The sequence below is a fragment of the Pipistrellus kuhlii genome, unplaced genomic scaffold (assembly GCF_014108245.1).
Source record: "Pipistrellus kuhlii isolate mPipKuh1 unplaced genomic scaffold, mPipKuh1.p scaffold_m20_p_17, whole genome shotgun sequence".
NCBI classification, from domain to species: Eukaryota; Metazoa; Chordata; class Mammalia; order Chiroptera; family Vespertilionidae; genus Pipistrellus; species Pipistrellus kuhlii.
Genome location: NW_023425482.1, coordinates 11,028,802 through 11,044,954, shown reverse-complemented (window position 1 = coordinate 11,044,954; position 16,153 = coordinate 11,028,802). Strand labels below are relative to the sequence as shown.

General features: G+C 37.6%; 1 protein-coding gene across 1 annotated transcript; it reads right to left on the bottom strand.

Moving 5' to 3' along the window:
* Positions 1-235: 235 nt before the first annotated feature.
* On the bottom strand, positions 236-16,153 carry GCSH (glycine cleavage system protein H). Its single transcript, XM_036441357.2, has 5 exons — positions 15,901-16,153; positions 11,681-11,760; positions 10,852-10,915; positions 2,447-2,578; positions 236-865 (listed from the first exon to the last, which is right to left on the bottom strand). The coding sequence occupies exons 1-5, from the start codon at positions 16,046-16,048 to the stop codon at positions 768-770; spliced, it is 522 nt and encodes a 173-aa protein (XP_036297250.1). The 5' UTR covers positions 16,049-16,153; the 3' UTR covers positions 236-767.

Genomic DNA, 16,153 nt, shown 5'->3' with positions numbered 1-16,153 from the left:
TTTTCATGATATTAAAGGTGACCAAAAGGTAATTAATATTATCAGACAATTAGATTTTTGCTTAAGAAAAATCACATTTATGAATGACTAAAAGGAAACATTTTCTTGGAACCTTTCATTGTTATGGCTTCAATTACCTTAAAACAAAAACTTTCAGTAAGTTAAAATTCACATCTTCACAAATACTGGCATAATCACAAAATGATATATTAACAGCAAAACAAAAAACATTAAGGAAGTTGAATGTTTTATTATTAAACTTTCTTATTTTCCTGCGAGGCTGCTACTTCAGGGTATAAAAATAGCACCAGCAAACTCAGTATATTGCTAGATTAAGACAGTGTTGTTCATCATCTGACATCATAACAACAACTTTTCTCTACTGCCTGTTATTTCCAATGGAAAGATCATTAAGTATTTTGACCCAAATCCAAAGACCAATGTAAGCAAGTTACAGTATTACATAGGCTTAAGATAACAATGTTATCCTTGAAACATATAATTTTTATTACTAGATTTTACCATAGATAATTTCAGAAATTCTGAATTTTATAACTGTAGCCTAGCCTAAAAACCATATGGTGTTATGGAAAGATGCACATTGTATTTATCTGCCATCATTAGATGGTTAAGGGGTATTTTCATCCAGTAGCATTGTTGTAGTTTCTTTTTTCATTGGAATTATTAAATCTTTTATCCACCACTAATTTAAGACAACTATGCTAGATAAGTTGTTTCAGACTACTTTATTTAGGTGGGTTCCATTTTCACTCCTCAATAGATTTTATGTATTTCTCATATGCTTCTTCACTCATTAGTTCATCTAGTTCTGAAGGGTTACTCAGTGTCATCTTGATCAGCCAACCTGCAACCAAAGAAAAGTATCTTATATTCCAAATTTCCTTTTTAAAGAGTTAAAGTAAATTCATTAAAAAATGTAAAATGGTTTTATTTTGAATTAGCTTATATTTAATATTATTTTTTATTTGTTTTAGATGCACAGCATAGTGGTTAGACAATCATATGCTTTATATAGGGAACTCGCCCCGATGTTTCAAGTACCCACCTTACATATACACAATTATTACAATATTATTAACGATATTTTCTATGTTGACTGTTTTGTAACCACTAATTAGTATTTCTTTTTCTCTTTACTTTCCCACCCAACTCTCCAAATGCCTCTCTTCATCAGTATGTTCCCTGTATCTATGAGTTGGTTTCTATTTGTTCACTTATTTTATTAGTTAATTCTACAATACATATAAGTAAAATCATATAGTATTTGTCTTTCTTTGCCTGACTTATTTCACTTAACATAATACCCTCTAGGTCCATCAATGCTGTCACAAATAATAAGATTTCTTTTCTTTTTTTTTAATGGCAGAGTAATGTATATGTGTACCACAGCTTTTTTATCCACTCATCTATTGATGGACACTTGTGTAAATAATGTACAATGAACATAGGGGTGCATATATTCTTTTGAATTAGTATTTTGGGTTTCTTCAGCTATATATCCAGAAGTGCAATTGTTGGGTCATAAGGTAGTTCCATTTTTAATTTTTTGAGGAACCTCTATACTGTTTTCCATGGTGGCTGCTCCAATCTGCATTCCCACAAACACTGCAATAGGATTCCCATTTCTCCACATCCTTACCAACACTTGTTTTAAAATAAATTCTTTAGTGCCTCAAAATTAATGTAGTACTATTTACCTCAGTGACCCATTTGTTCAAGGAATTTTAAGTTTTAGCATTTAGAATTAAATTAATATCCTTGTATATCATTATCGAAAAGATTAAAACTAGAATAGATTCCACTATAGTGGATTAAGAACTGTTAGATTGTAATTAGCATCAACAAATGACACTGAAGACTTTACATAGGCATCCAAGTATAAAGAGACCAGGTATATCTTTCATTAGCAAGAGGAACACCAACATTGTTTACTACTGATGTGAAGGACATAGAAAGTAGAGAGTTAGAAGGGCTTGGTGACAGGCAACAGAGAACTACAACCTAATCCTAATTTTACCATTTATGGATGTGTGACTTTAACAGATTATACCTGTCTGGCCCTTATTTCCTCTACAAAATGGAGAAAATTGTTGCTAGCCTACCTCACTGGGTAACTGTAAAGATGAATATGTGAGAAAACAGAAAGTTAATGAAATAAGTATTATTCTGTCATCACCTACATCATAATATAGATACTTTATGCTTAAAGAAGTAAATACTTTGCAAGTGTTTGCTACTGAGAACCCTGTAAAATAAGGATATGCTTTATTTTATCAACAAAGATCTTAATAAACATAACCTTAGATATTCAGCTAACCTGTGCTTTCTTTATTAAAAGCAGAACATCTCTATTTAGTACCAAAAAGTGCAAAGATACAGTCACAATCTGCTAAATTTTGCTTTTAACTCTAGATTAACAACTTACCGTCTTCATAACAAGATTTGTTGACAAGTCCTGGATTTTCTACAAGAGCTGTATTAATTTCAGTTACTTCACCTGACAGAGGAGAATAGAGTTCACTAGCAGCTTTCACACTTTCCAAAGCACCAAACTCATCTAAATTAAGAAAACATTAAATGTTAAAAGTTAATGACCTGAACATGCCAATATAGGAAATTTCAAGTACAATCATGATAAAATTCCAAGTATCTTTATTTAAAAATAAAATTGTAGATTTTGTCATGTTTGTATTATCTATGAGAAGGGTATCAAATATTCTCAATAAAGCAGACCTATTTCTTTTAGACAGAGTAAACAAATGGTGATGTATCCAAATACCAGAAGTGCTTGAGTTCACTAAAACTAAACCTTCTTTCAATTTACTATGGCTCAGAAAAAAATAAAAATAAAAATTCAGAATATTCCAGTAGCAGTAAAGTACCTCAGATCAATCTTTCTACAGATACACCAAAAAAACAAATATGTGAAGGATCTGTAGGATAATCAAAAGGAGAGTCAATGATTGGGGGAGAGGGGAGAGAAAGGGACCCAAACTGAGATCTTCTTTTATACAATGCATACACTGATAACACCACGCTATCCAAAGACCACAGTGTAATTAGAACACAAGTAGAAAACCAGTTTTATTTCTTTGAAGGATCAAAGGATGAAGTATGGGGCTGCCAATGTTGCTGGAAAATGAGGGTTTCCTAGAAAGATAGGAGGATGGAAAAGAGAAAAAGTAGTCAGCAGAAAGATCCCCAAATGACCCACAGATCCACCTGATGGAATTACCAGAGAACCTATAAATAGCTATTATGAGCATATTTAAAGGCTTTTTTAAAAAGATCATAATAAGTGAACATATGGAGGAATACTTATAAATAAATAGAAATTTTTAATTGGACTTTTTAGAACTGAAAGTAAACTATGTAAAATACAATATTCGCTCAATGGCATAAACAGCACACTGGATATAGTAAAACAAAGGATCAGTGAACGTGAAGAATGATAATCTGAAACTAACCAATCTAAAGTACAGTTTAAAAAAAAAAAAAAAAAAAGCTGGCTCTAGCAGGTTTGGCTCAGTGGATAAAGCGTCAGGCCTGCAGACTGAAGGGTCCAGGTCCCATTCCTATGAAGGGCATGTGCCCAGGTTGCAAGGTTGATCTCCAGTAGGGGTATGCAAGAGATAGCCAATTAATGATTCTCATCATTGATGTTTCAATCTCTCTCCCTCTATCTTCCTCTCTGAAATCAATAAAAATATATCCTTTAAAAAAGGCTGAAAAATTAATAGAGCCTTAGACACCTATAAGACAATATCCAGTGATTTGAAGTGAATGATGAGAATACATACCAAATATTTGGGATACTAGAGGCCCGGTGAATGAAATTCATACACGGTTAGGGCTCTAGACCTGGCCAATGATCAGGGCCAATCAGGGCCTTCCAGCTGCTGGCTGGGGCCTTCCTTCTGCACTGCCCCCTGGTGGTCAGTGTACATCATAGTGAGAGGTTGAACTTCTGATCAGTTGAACTCCCAAGGGGACAATTTGCATATTAGCTTTTTATTATATAGGATAGCTAAAATGGTGCTTAGGAGGAGATTAATGTCTTTAGCTTTTGTTTAAAAAGAACATCTTAACTATACAATCAGTCTGCAGGCAGAGGTGGGTCTCTGGAGGCTTTGAGTCTTTGCCTAATGAATTTGTCAGAAACAGCTTTATACACTGCTCTGCAATGAAGACTGGGAGGCGTAACAGATCTACCTAATACATAGTCACAAACCCAAACAGGCAGCCAAAATAGGGAGACAAAAAAAAGAAAGGAAAAAAAAGCTCCAAGTGAAAGAATAAGAGAATTCTCCAGAGGAAGAGCTAAATGAAATGGAGAAAATAAATTAGACATAGAGTTGAGAATAATGATGGCAAAGATGCTTAACAGCATGAGAAAACATATGAAGAATGACACAGCACTAGTAAAGAACAGGGAAGGAACACACAGTAGATTAGGGGAGGCCAAGGATTGGATCAGTAAATTAGAAGACAGTATAGAAAAAAAATCACTCAGAGAACCAAAAAAACAAAGAACAGGACAGCTGTGGGACAACATCATATGTAATTATATCCACATAATAAATATACCAGAAGGGGAAGAAAGGGAGCAAGGGATAGAGAATGTGTTTGAAAAAAAATAATGGTAGAAAACTTCCCTAAAATGGTGAAAGAAAAGATCATACAAGTTCAGGAAGCACAGAGTCCCAAACAAGAGGAACCCAAACAGGCCCATGCCCAGACACATCTTAATTAAAATGCCAAAAATTAAAGACAAAGAGAAAATCTTAAAGGCAGCAAGAGTAAAGCAACCATAAGGCTGTCAGATGTTTTCTCATCAGAAACTCTACAGGCCAGAAGGGAATGACATGAAGTATTCAAAGTAATGAAAAGCAAGGATTTGAAACCAAGTTCATTTCTGATCAAGGGCACATGCCTGGGTTGTGGGCTTGACCCCCAGTCGAGCAGAAGGCAGGTGATCAATGATTTTCTCTCATCATGGATGTTTCTATCTCATTCTCCCTCTTCCTTCCTCTCTGAAATCAATAAAAATACAATTTACAAAAATAGATGGTGAAATAAAGAGCTTCCCAGACAAAAAAAAGGCAAAAGGAGTTTATTACCACCAAACCAGCACTGCCTGAAATGCTAAAGGGCCTGCTTTAATAAGAAGAATAAAGACACAGTGAAACATAGGCATAAATAATTAAGATGGCAACAAATATATAAATACCCATCTATATATATATATGAGCTAAAGCGACTGTCTGACCAATAACTATTATGTGCAATGACCACCAGGGGGAAGAAGCTTCAACTGGTAGCTATGACACACACTGACCACATGGGGGCAGTCGCTCAATGCAAGAGCTGCTGAGCGACAGCAACTTTGCAGAGTGCCCTCTTGCACTCCAGAACCCCTTGGGGGATGTCAGACTTCCAATTTTGGCCCAATCCCTGCAGGCCAGGCTGAGGGACCACGCTCACTCCTCAGACACCCTTCCAGCCCCAGCACCATTCCAGGTGTCACCGGTGGGGAGGGGGCCTCAGGAGGTTGGCTCCAGGGCATGTCTGGCCCGTCTCACCCAATCCCCCTGCCGGCCACCTTCTAATTAATTTCTTTTCAATGTGCAAAAATCCATTCACCAGACCTCTAGTCAATAATAACCTTAATGTAAATGGATTAAATGCTCCAATAAAAAAACAGAGGATAGCTGAATGGATACAAAAACATGACCCAATTATGCTGCCTACAAGAGACCCACCTCAAAACAAAAACTCAGGATGAGAGTGAAGGAATGGAAATTTTCCATGCAAATGGAAACGAGCAAGCCACTACAAGAGACTATCTAAGTCACTACTTAAAACTAAAGGTATCAGTCCATCAAGAGGATTTAACCCTGATAAACATGCACCCAACATAGGAGCATCTAAATACTTAAACAAACAAACAAACAAACAAAAAAAAAACCTTCTGGAAGACTTTAAGGGAGATATCAACAGCAATATAGTAATAGTAGGGGACTTTCACATCCCAATGACTACTGGATAGATTTTTAGACAAAAAAAAATTAACAAGGAAATAGTAACTTTAAAGGATACACTGGATCAGATGGATTTAACTGACATTTATAGAATATTTCACCCCAAAACTGCAGAATATACACTCTACTCAAGTGCATATGGGTGATGCACATTCTCAAAGATAGACCATAGGACACAAAAAAAGTCTATACAAATTCAAGAAGATTGAAATCACATCAAGCATCTTCTCAGATCATAATGGAATGAAATTAGAAATCAACTACAGTAAAAACACTAAAAAACTTTCAAATATTGTACATGGAGGCTAACATTTATTAAACAATGAATGGGATACCAATGAGAGCAAGAAAGAAATTAAAAACTTCCTGGAAACAAATTAAAACGAACGTACAACAATGCAAAATTTCTGGGACATAACAAAAGCAGCCCTGAGAGGGAAGTTCATAGCATTCTAGGTCTATTTCAAAAAACAACAAAAATTAATAATAAACTATCTACAGCTTAAAGAATTAGAAAGAACAACCAGAAAAGCCCAGAGTAAGTAGAAGGAAGGAAATAATAAAGTTTAGAGCAGAAATAAATGGCATAGAGACTGGAAAAATAACAGAAAAGAACAATGAAACTAAGAGCTGGTTCTTTGAAAGGATATACAAGATTGATGTTACCTTTAGCCAGGCTCATCAAGAAACAGAGGACCCAAATAAGTAAAATCAGAAATGAAAGCAGTGAAGTAACAATTGGCACCAGAGAAATATTAATAGAAAGGATTGTAAGAAAATACTATGCGCCGAGACTGGTTTGGCTCAATGGATAGAGTGTCGGCTTGGGGACTGAAGGGTCCCGGGTTCGATTCCGGCCAAGGGCATGTACATGAGTTGCGGGCACATCCCCGGTAGGGGGTGTGCAGGAGGCAGCTGATCGATGATTCTCTCTCATCGATGTTTCTAACTCTGTATTCCTTTCTCTCTTCCTCTCTGTAAAAAATCAATAAAATATATTTTAAAAAAAAGAAAAGAAAATACTATGAACAACTATATGCCAACAAATTGGATGATATGGATGACATGGACAACTTCCCCAAAAAACAGTCTTCCAAAACCGAATCAGGAAGAATCAGAAAACGTGAAAAGGCCAATAACAACTGATGAATAGAAGCAGTAATCAGAACACTCCCAGCATGGCACAGTGGTTGAGCATCGACCTATGAACCGGGAGGTCACATTCCTGGGCTGCAGGCTCAATCCCCAGTAAAGGGCATGCAGGAGGCAGCTGATCAATGATTCTCTCTTATCCTTGATATTTCTATCTCTCTCCCTTCCTCTCTAAAACTAATAAAAAATATATTTTAAAAAACTTTTTCATGAAAAATAAATAAATGAAAAGGTAAAACCACAAGCTATGGCAAAATATTTACAAAATATATATCTGGTAAAGAATTTGTATCTAGAATATATAAAGAATGCCTAGCTCTGGCCAGTGTTGCTCAGTGGTTAGAATTGTTAAAGATCTCAGGTTCGATTCCTGGCTCCAATTGGGGCACATGCAGTAGGCTATCAAGTGATGTTTCTCTCACATCAATGCTTTTGTCTCTGCCTCTTTCTCTCCTTCCCACCCTCCCTCCCATTCTCTCTAAAATAAATGGAAAAATATCCTCCTATGAGGATAAACAAACAAACAAAAAGAATGCCTAAAAGTCAATAGTAAACACACACACACACACACACACAAAAAAAAAAACCAAACACCACGAATTGGTAAAAGACTTGACTAGAGATTTCACAAATAAAGATGTCAGTAAAGCCAAAACCGGTTTGGCTCAGTGGATAGAGCGTCGGCCTGCGGACTGAAAGGTACCAGGTTCGATTCCTGTCAAGGGCATGTATGTTGGTTGTGGGCATATCCCCAGTAGGGGGTGTGCAAGAGGCAGTTGATCGATGATTCTCTCATTGATGTTTCTAACTCTCTATCCCTCTCTCTTCCTCTCTGTAAAAAATCAATAAAATATATTAAAATAAAATAAAAAAGATGTTAGTAAAAAGCACAAAGTTGCTCAACGATAATGTTCCTAAGGAAATTCAAGTTTAAACCACAATAAGATCTATAGCTTCTGGAAAACTGAGTCTCATATTGTTGATGAGAATGTAAAATGGTACAAACACAGAAAACTGCTTGGCAGTTTCTTATTAAGTTAAACATATACCTACACTATGGGCCAGAAATACTACTCCTGTATGTACTTACCCAAGAGAAGTGAGGACATATATTCACAAAAAGAGACTTATACAAAACAGTTTATAGTAGCTTTATTCATAGCAACTCCCAACTAGAAATAACACAAAAATCCATCAACAGGAAAAAGGATAAAAATGTGGCTATTCATACAGTGAGTCACTCTTTAGCAACTAAAAATTGAACTACTGCCCAGCTGGAGTAGCTGAGTGGTTGAGCGTCAACCTTTGAACCAGAAGGTTACTATTCAATTCTCAGTCAGGGCACATGTCATGTTGAGGGTTTGATCCCCAGTGGGTGGTACATAGGTGGCAGCCAATCAGTGATTCTCTCTCATCATTGACGTTTCTCTCTCTCTCTCTCTCCCTTCCTCTCTGAAATCAATAAAAAAACAACAACAACTGATCAACATGAATGAATATCAAAAATCATGACATTGGATAAAAGAAATCAGACATAATACATACTGTGTGATTCCTTTTAAAAAGTTGAAGAATGGGCAAAACTTATCTATGGGGACATAAATTAGAAGAGGTTGTCTACTGAGAAGGGTTTCAATTGGGAAGATTCATGCAGTATGTCATTGGATTGTATACTTAAGATCTATGTATTTTCACTATATCAATTTAAAAATACATTTTGTAGAAAGTTTAAAGAAGGAATTTTTAAGTTTAAGGATATTACCAGCATATTTATATAAATTGAATTTTTAATGCACAAAAAGGCTCATGACACACACTATAAAGAGATGTTCAAAAAAATTTATGGTCTGCTTGAGTAGCAGAGTGGGTACACAATAAATAAAAGAAGTTGAGAAAATGAGAACTATGTGTTGATATATAGAAAAAAAAGATTATTAATCAAACTGAGGGTTTTATTATGACATCAGAAATGGTTTCTAGGGCCGAAACCGGTTTGGCTCAGTAGTAGAGCGTCGGTCTGCGGACTGAAAGGTCCCAGGTTCGATTCCGGTCAGGGGCATGTACATCGGTTTCGGGCATATCCCCGGTAGGGGGTGTGCAAGAGGCAGCTGGGCGATGTTTCTCTCTCATCGACGTTTCTAGCTCTCTATCTCTCTCCCTTCCTCTCTGTAAAAAAATCAATAAAAGATATTAAAAAAAAAAAAAGAAAAGAAATGGTTTCTAGGAAGATCTTCAAAAAGAGGGATATGACCAACCAGGATGTTGAGAGACAGGAAGCAGAAAAATATCGAACAAGATAAATGATGGGGAAAGTTTAAGCAGAAAAAAAGATGGCCAGTACTGTCAAAGATACTTACATTATGCTAGATTTCATTTAATCCTTATAACTCTATGAAATAGATATTATTATTATTACCCTAACTCACAGATGAGACCTAGATTATGTATGTTACTCAAAATCACACATCGATTATGTTGTGAGACCAGGCTTGAAAACCAGGTTCTGACCCCTTTTAGCTCATATGCTTTACTACCTCAAAGAAAAGCAGATTTTTTAAAAAATGTATATTTTATTGATGTTTTACAGAGAGGAAGAGAGAGGGATAGAGAGTTAGAAACACTGATCAGCTGCCTCCAGCACACCTCCCAGTGCCCGCAACCAAGGTACATGCCTTTGATCAGAATCGAACCTGGGACCCTTCAGTCCGCAGGCCGACGTTCTATCCACTGAGCCAAATTGGTTTTGGCGGAAAAGCAGATTTTACTTTTTAAACTTAGTAGGCCTCAATATGAATATGTGGAGTGGAGAGCAAAGAGACTAACACCCATTTCCCTCTACTTCTTCCTATCTTCAATTAAATGTCTAAAAATGCTCATTATTCTCTTTGCCATCATCCTTACAACTAGGAGTGGCAAATATAACTCACATCTGGCTAATGAGATGTAAGAGAATAAAAATGAAAGCCTGTCCGTCTCTTCCTGCCTTTGGACATTGTCATTTGAAAATGTGACAGTGTCTAAGATTTTGCTGCGATGTTGTGAACTGTGACACACAGAGGCAGAAAAAAATACTGAAAGAGGTCATGCCCTTCACTGAGCCACTCCACCAATCCTCTCTTCATCTATGTCCAGACTATTTGTATTAGTATAAGATATAAATTCTTAGCCCTGGTCTGTGTGGCTTTGTTGGTCCCACGCTCCAAAGGTTTCCAGTTCAACTCCCAGTCAGGGCACATGCCAAGGTTGCATGTTTGATCCTCAGTTAGTGGAGATGTGTGTATGGGAGGCAACCAATAGCTATTTCTCTCCCTCTCCCTTCCTCATTCTTTTAAATGTTCTGTTACTTGAATGAAAAGCACTCTTATTGATCCTGGGTGCATAAAAGTTATTCAAGCCCTGGCCAGTGGTGCATATGAGAGGCAACTGATAAATCTCTTTCTCTCTGTCTCTCTCTCCCTCCTCCCTCTTCTTTCCTCCTTCCCTCCCTCTTACCACCTACTATCCCCCTTCCTATCTCTCTGAAATCAGTAGAAATATCCTCTGGTGAGGATTTTTTTAAAAAGTTATTATTCAAGGTAAAGGTTAAAGAAAATTCATGGCATGAATGATGACAAACCAAGGTAAGAAAAATACTCACCTTGCTTGTTCAATTTTGTCCCAATTTCAGGCAGACTACAATAAACAACATCTCCCAAAGCTTCCTAAAAACAAACAAAAAAACTCTAAGAAATAAAATTAACCTCCTAATAAATAGGAGCAAGCCAAACACTGAATCCCCTGGAATTTCAGATAGTAGTACAAATTTTACATTTGATAGGCTATATTTTTTTGTGTTTTTTTTTTCCTTACAACCCTTTAAAACACAAAATTATTCTTAGCTCAGGACCTGCAAGTAAACAGGCCACTAGCTGGACTTCCCACAAGAGATCCACCTTAAAACAAATCGTATGTCCTCCAAAAGATTACAATCTCCTCTGAGAAGAATTACACTTTGCATTTTCTTTTACACAATATTTCAAATATGAGATCAGTGGGAATAGGGGAGTTAATAGAGAAATTGATAGGCTAAATAAAAGGTTTTCCTCTGCGTAATCTGTGCCAATCTAGGTTTTTCCCTCTTCATCTCCCCTGGCCATGTGTGTTTCACTGTATCCACAAAACACTATCAACACTCTACCCTTTTGCTGCTTCTTTTCTTAACTACCCCAATATGAAACACACACATTTCTTTCTTGAATAAGGATTGTTTCCGACCTTCCATTTTAAATGTTAACCTTTCAATATCTCTAACACTACCTACTCCCCTAACCAGATTGTTTTTTCACTTATTTCACTTATTGGTATTTCTCTATGGGCCTATAAAGGGCCCAAAATACTAAGGGCAGAATAAACAAATTTTAAAAGACAGAGCCAACCCAATTTAGGTAACAGAGGACTATTTTAACTATTTCGAGACAATCCAATACCTGTGCAAAATTGCTGATTCCCACTGTTCCAATACCATTTTCTGTTGTTATCCATTCATGTTTCTCTGTGAATTTACGCACTAAAATAGAAGACCAATATTTCAGAAAAGCAGTAGCATCACTTCTTATAATGCATTTTTTATATTAATGCTGTCAAAAGACAAAACTTTTCCAGTATTTGGTCTGACTTATTGACATTGCCTTTCAATAGTACATGCCCTGGAAGAAATGATCGCTACTAGATGGTACATCTTAACAGTGCTATCACTTAGACAAAGATAGCTTGATGTGAACACCTTACGCATCTTTTGGAGATTTGATTATCTGCTCTAACCTTACTTGGTCTAAATCAAGCACAAGAAATCTGAGGATATTTCAAATGTATCATTATCTACTAATTGATCTGTCTTGCGGAAAAGTCTGTCCTTCTGAAGACAGATTTGGAGTGATGAAGTTTTGGAATGATCACAGACTACTCATAAATTATTTAAGATAAAAAATAACGTGCCTTTTTAGAGTTGACCTATGACAGCTTCCCTGCAACTTGGTTGCTTGCAGGCAAAGTGGAATCTTATAGGAATGAAATTGACATAATAAATTACAACTTAAAAAAGTTCTTAAAATTCCATTTTAATGGAATTCAGGCCTGTGTGAAAGAAATAAGCTAACATCATTTAAAGAAGCAAACTATAAGAAAACTCAACAGTTACCTCAGAGCCTTGAACAGTTGGAAAATCAAGTTTTATTGATCTTTCATTGAACAGGTTAGCCCTTGGCTTTCTTTTTTTTTTTTAAATACATTTTTATTGATTTCAAAGAGGAAGGAAGAGGAAGAGAGAGATGGACCATTCGGTCCACAGGTTGATTCTCTATACACTGAGCCAAACCATTTAGGGCTTGGCTTTCTTTATGAGTTTCTCTTCAAAGATATGGTCGCCCTAGCTGGTTTGGCTCAGTGGATAGAGTGTTGGCCTGTGGACTGAAGGGTACTGTGTTCGATTCTGGTCAAGGACACATGTCAGGTTTGCAGGCTCGATCCCCAGTGTGGAGGGTGCAGAAAGCAGCCAATCAATGATTCTCTCTCATCCTCAATGTTTCAATCTTTCTATCCCTCTCCCTTCCTCTGGAAAATCAATTTAAAAAGTTTATTAAAAAAAAAAAAAAAGATATGGTCATATATTCAACAATTCCTGGAAGAAAGTCTGACCAAAATTTAAGAGATATGAAAAAAAATTATTTAGGGTTTAATGTTAAAAGTACTTGCTTTAAGAAATAAGTAATTTTTTTTAATATATATTTTATTGATTTTTCACAGAGAGGAAGGGAGAGAGACAGAGAGCCAGAAACGTCGATGAGAGAGAAACATCCACCAGCTGCCTCCTGCACACCCCCCACTGGGGATGTGCCCGCAACCAAGGTACATGCCCTTGACCGGAATCGAACCTGGGACCTTTCAGTCCGCAGACCGACGCTCTACAACTGAGCCAAACCGGCTTCGGCAAGAAATAAGTAATTTTTTAAAAAGTATATACTAACTTACATATATATTACTTTCCAAAATGAAGTATTTTTTCCAAAAATAATATATCAGAAGTGAATTGGGAAATGGTTCATTAATTCTAATATTATTTTAAAGTAAGCCATGCTGGTTCACTCTTCCCCTTACCCAAATACACCTCTGAAGTGCAACAGAATCTAAAAAAAGTATAGCTTATTCCTTTCTTTTCCCCTTAGCATTAAAAAACTTTTATTTTGTATTCTTCAGTGGGAAAAGTTGCAAAATCTGTGACAAAGGAATTTGCTTTGCTTTGTTCCACTTCAAATAACTGAATGCTTTTAGATCAATCTAATCCTTCTATTTAAAAGCTTAAGATTTGGCCTATTGATGTTGCTACCGTGTTTCCCAGAAAATAAGACATCCTCTGAAAATAAGACCTACTTACAGGTTTCTTTCTGAGTGAAATATAAGGCATCCCCCCCAAAACTAAGGCCCCCCTAGGCTAAACATGAGAGATTTGGTCCACTGATTCTGAAAGAAATGGAGTCACAAGAAATTCACGAGGAAATTCAGGAATTGGATTGTTATGATGATGTTCCAGAAGATGATGACATGATTGTCATTGAATAAATGAGTAAATTCTTGATACTGTAGGATTCAGTTTGTCTGGTTTGTGTTGACAACTATCTTACTACCGTACCGTATACAGGTAATAACTTTCCTTTATTTTTATTTAACAACAAATGTGTACTGTATTCTTCATGGAAAAATAAGACATCCCCTGAAAATAAGACCTAGCGCATCTTTGGGAACAAAAATTAATATAAGACACTGTCTTATTTTCGGGGAAACAGGGTAGGTAGGTAGAGCGTTGGCCCACTGATTGAAGGGTCTTGGGTTCGCTTCTCAGTTAAGGGCACGTACCTCAGTTGCAGGTTCAATACCTGGCCCCAGTAGGAGCTTGAGTTTGGGAGGCAGCCAATGGATGTCTCTTTCTCCCTGCCATCCCTTCCACTCTCTGTAATAGTCAATGGAAAAAATATCTTCATTCCTTCAGTGAGGATTTTTTTAAAAAGTTTAAGGTTTATACTTGATGTTCTGACTGCAACACTGTCCCCACCTTTCACTTTTTTCTTGAGTATTTCATAGTTCAGTTTGGAAGCTCTTTCCTGCCACAAGCCTAGTCTAGCCCTTTAAGACTGGGCTCCTGGGCCCATCCTGCACGTTCCTATAGCACTCTGCACTATTCTCCTCCCTCCATATCCCTAAACACATTCACAGAACATAACATACTACAGACATAAGCCCACTTACCAATTTTCCCCAGGAAGATAAATTATAAGTACAAAACAAGCAAGTACAGCGTTTATTTTATTTGTACTCTCATTTCTAAACAATTTAGTAAACTCTTAAAAGTTGGAGCTAAGACATTTTTAAAAATTTAAGTAAAAGGGATTTTAAGCAAAGTATCTAGTATGTAATTATTTGGCTACAACACTGAGTTCTCCCTATCATTCTCTTACAACCTTAGAACGGGTTGTTTAAAACTAACATACTTTTTAAAAGGCGAAAGATTTGTACGATCTGAAGAGAAACCAGAGTATAAAAAACTAACATACTTTTTAAAAGGCTGTAGAACTATAAATATGCCTTCTCTGAGACCATTGTCCTGGTTTTGGCCTTGCCATCTTACCTATTGTAAAGATAATCTTAAGATGGCTCTCACATTCAATTTAGTAACTTGAACAAGCAAAAGTTTAGAGGAAGAGGCAGCCGCATTGCGAAGCTAAATAAATGTGCCAACGTCCACTTGACTTTAAGTCCATTTAAGCCTTTTTTCTAGACCAGGCCATTTAGGTTCAATGATTAGTACAATTCTTTAACCCTTGGCACCACAGGAAAAAAGTGGACAGGAGATTATGTAAATAATTACTTTCTTACTGAGCTTTGAGCCTCACATAATTAGGTGTTTTGAGTAATCTAAGTAAGGTTTGTATTTCCCTTCTTTCAAAGTCACTAGGCAGACAAAATACATTAATATCGGTCCATTTTTTGCTTTTTGATCCTATGAACTAAAATGTAATAACATCAAGTACTTACTATGTGCCAGGCATTATGTACAACAGTTATATTACTATTATTTCACCCTCCTAACAACTCTGTGAAGTAAGACTATCATTTCCATTTTCCTGATGAGGGAAACTGACTCAAAGTTTTGCTTGCTATAACTAGTAAAAATCTAGATCCAGTGCTTTCACTTCAATAAGTGCTCTTGCTTTGCCTTTACTTAGAGTTCTCATTGATATGATCCGTGGAGCAAACTAAACGCCTATTATTTGTCTCCACTTTTAGGGTCCACAAGTGAGTGATAACCTAAGGTCACGAAGAAGCTTAGGGCCACTAGCCTGATTCTCCAGGAGCTAGCGGCAGACTCCCGGCCAGGACGGGGTGATCTAGCGGGCTCCAACACCCCGCACCCCCCCACCCCCACCCCCCTAACCTGCAGGACAAAGGCTGCGGCGTCGGCCGCGCCACTTAGGGAGGGGAGGAGGGGCTGCACAGTTAGAGATCCCAGCGATAAAATAAGTGCAAGTCGCTCGGCTCGACCCGTGAGATCAGCACCCGGAACTTGATGTAAGGATCAGGGCGGGGAAGGGAGGCGTCCCGGCTCAACCCCACCCCGAAGCAGCCCCGCTTAACCCACGTGCCCACTCGTGCTTACCCAACAGCAGACTGGGACCGGTGCGCAGCGTCCGGATGGCGCCCGCCCTCAGGCCCCAGGGCCGCGGCGGGCAGGGCGTAGCGGGCGCCCACGCGGCGCGCAGGCTGCAGGCCGCGGCCCGCACGGTCCGTGCGGCTCGGAGCGCCATGTTCGCTGGAGGACTCGCAGCGCAGCTCCAAGGCCGCCCCAGCGGGTGGAGGCGGGAGCAGGGGCAGCCCAGGAGCGAAGGTGGCCAGCACGCGGGGGCGGAGCC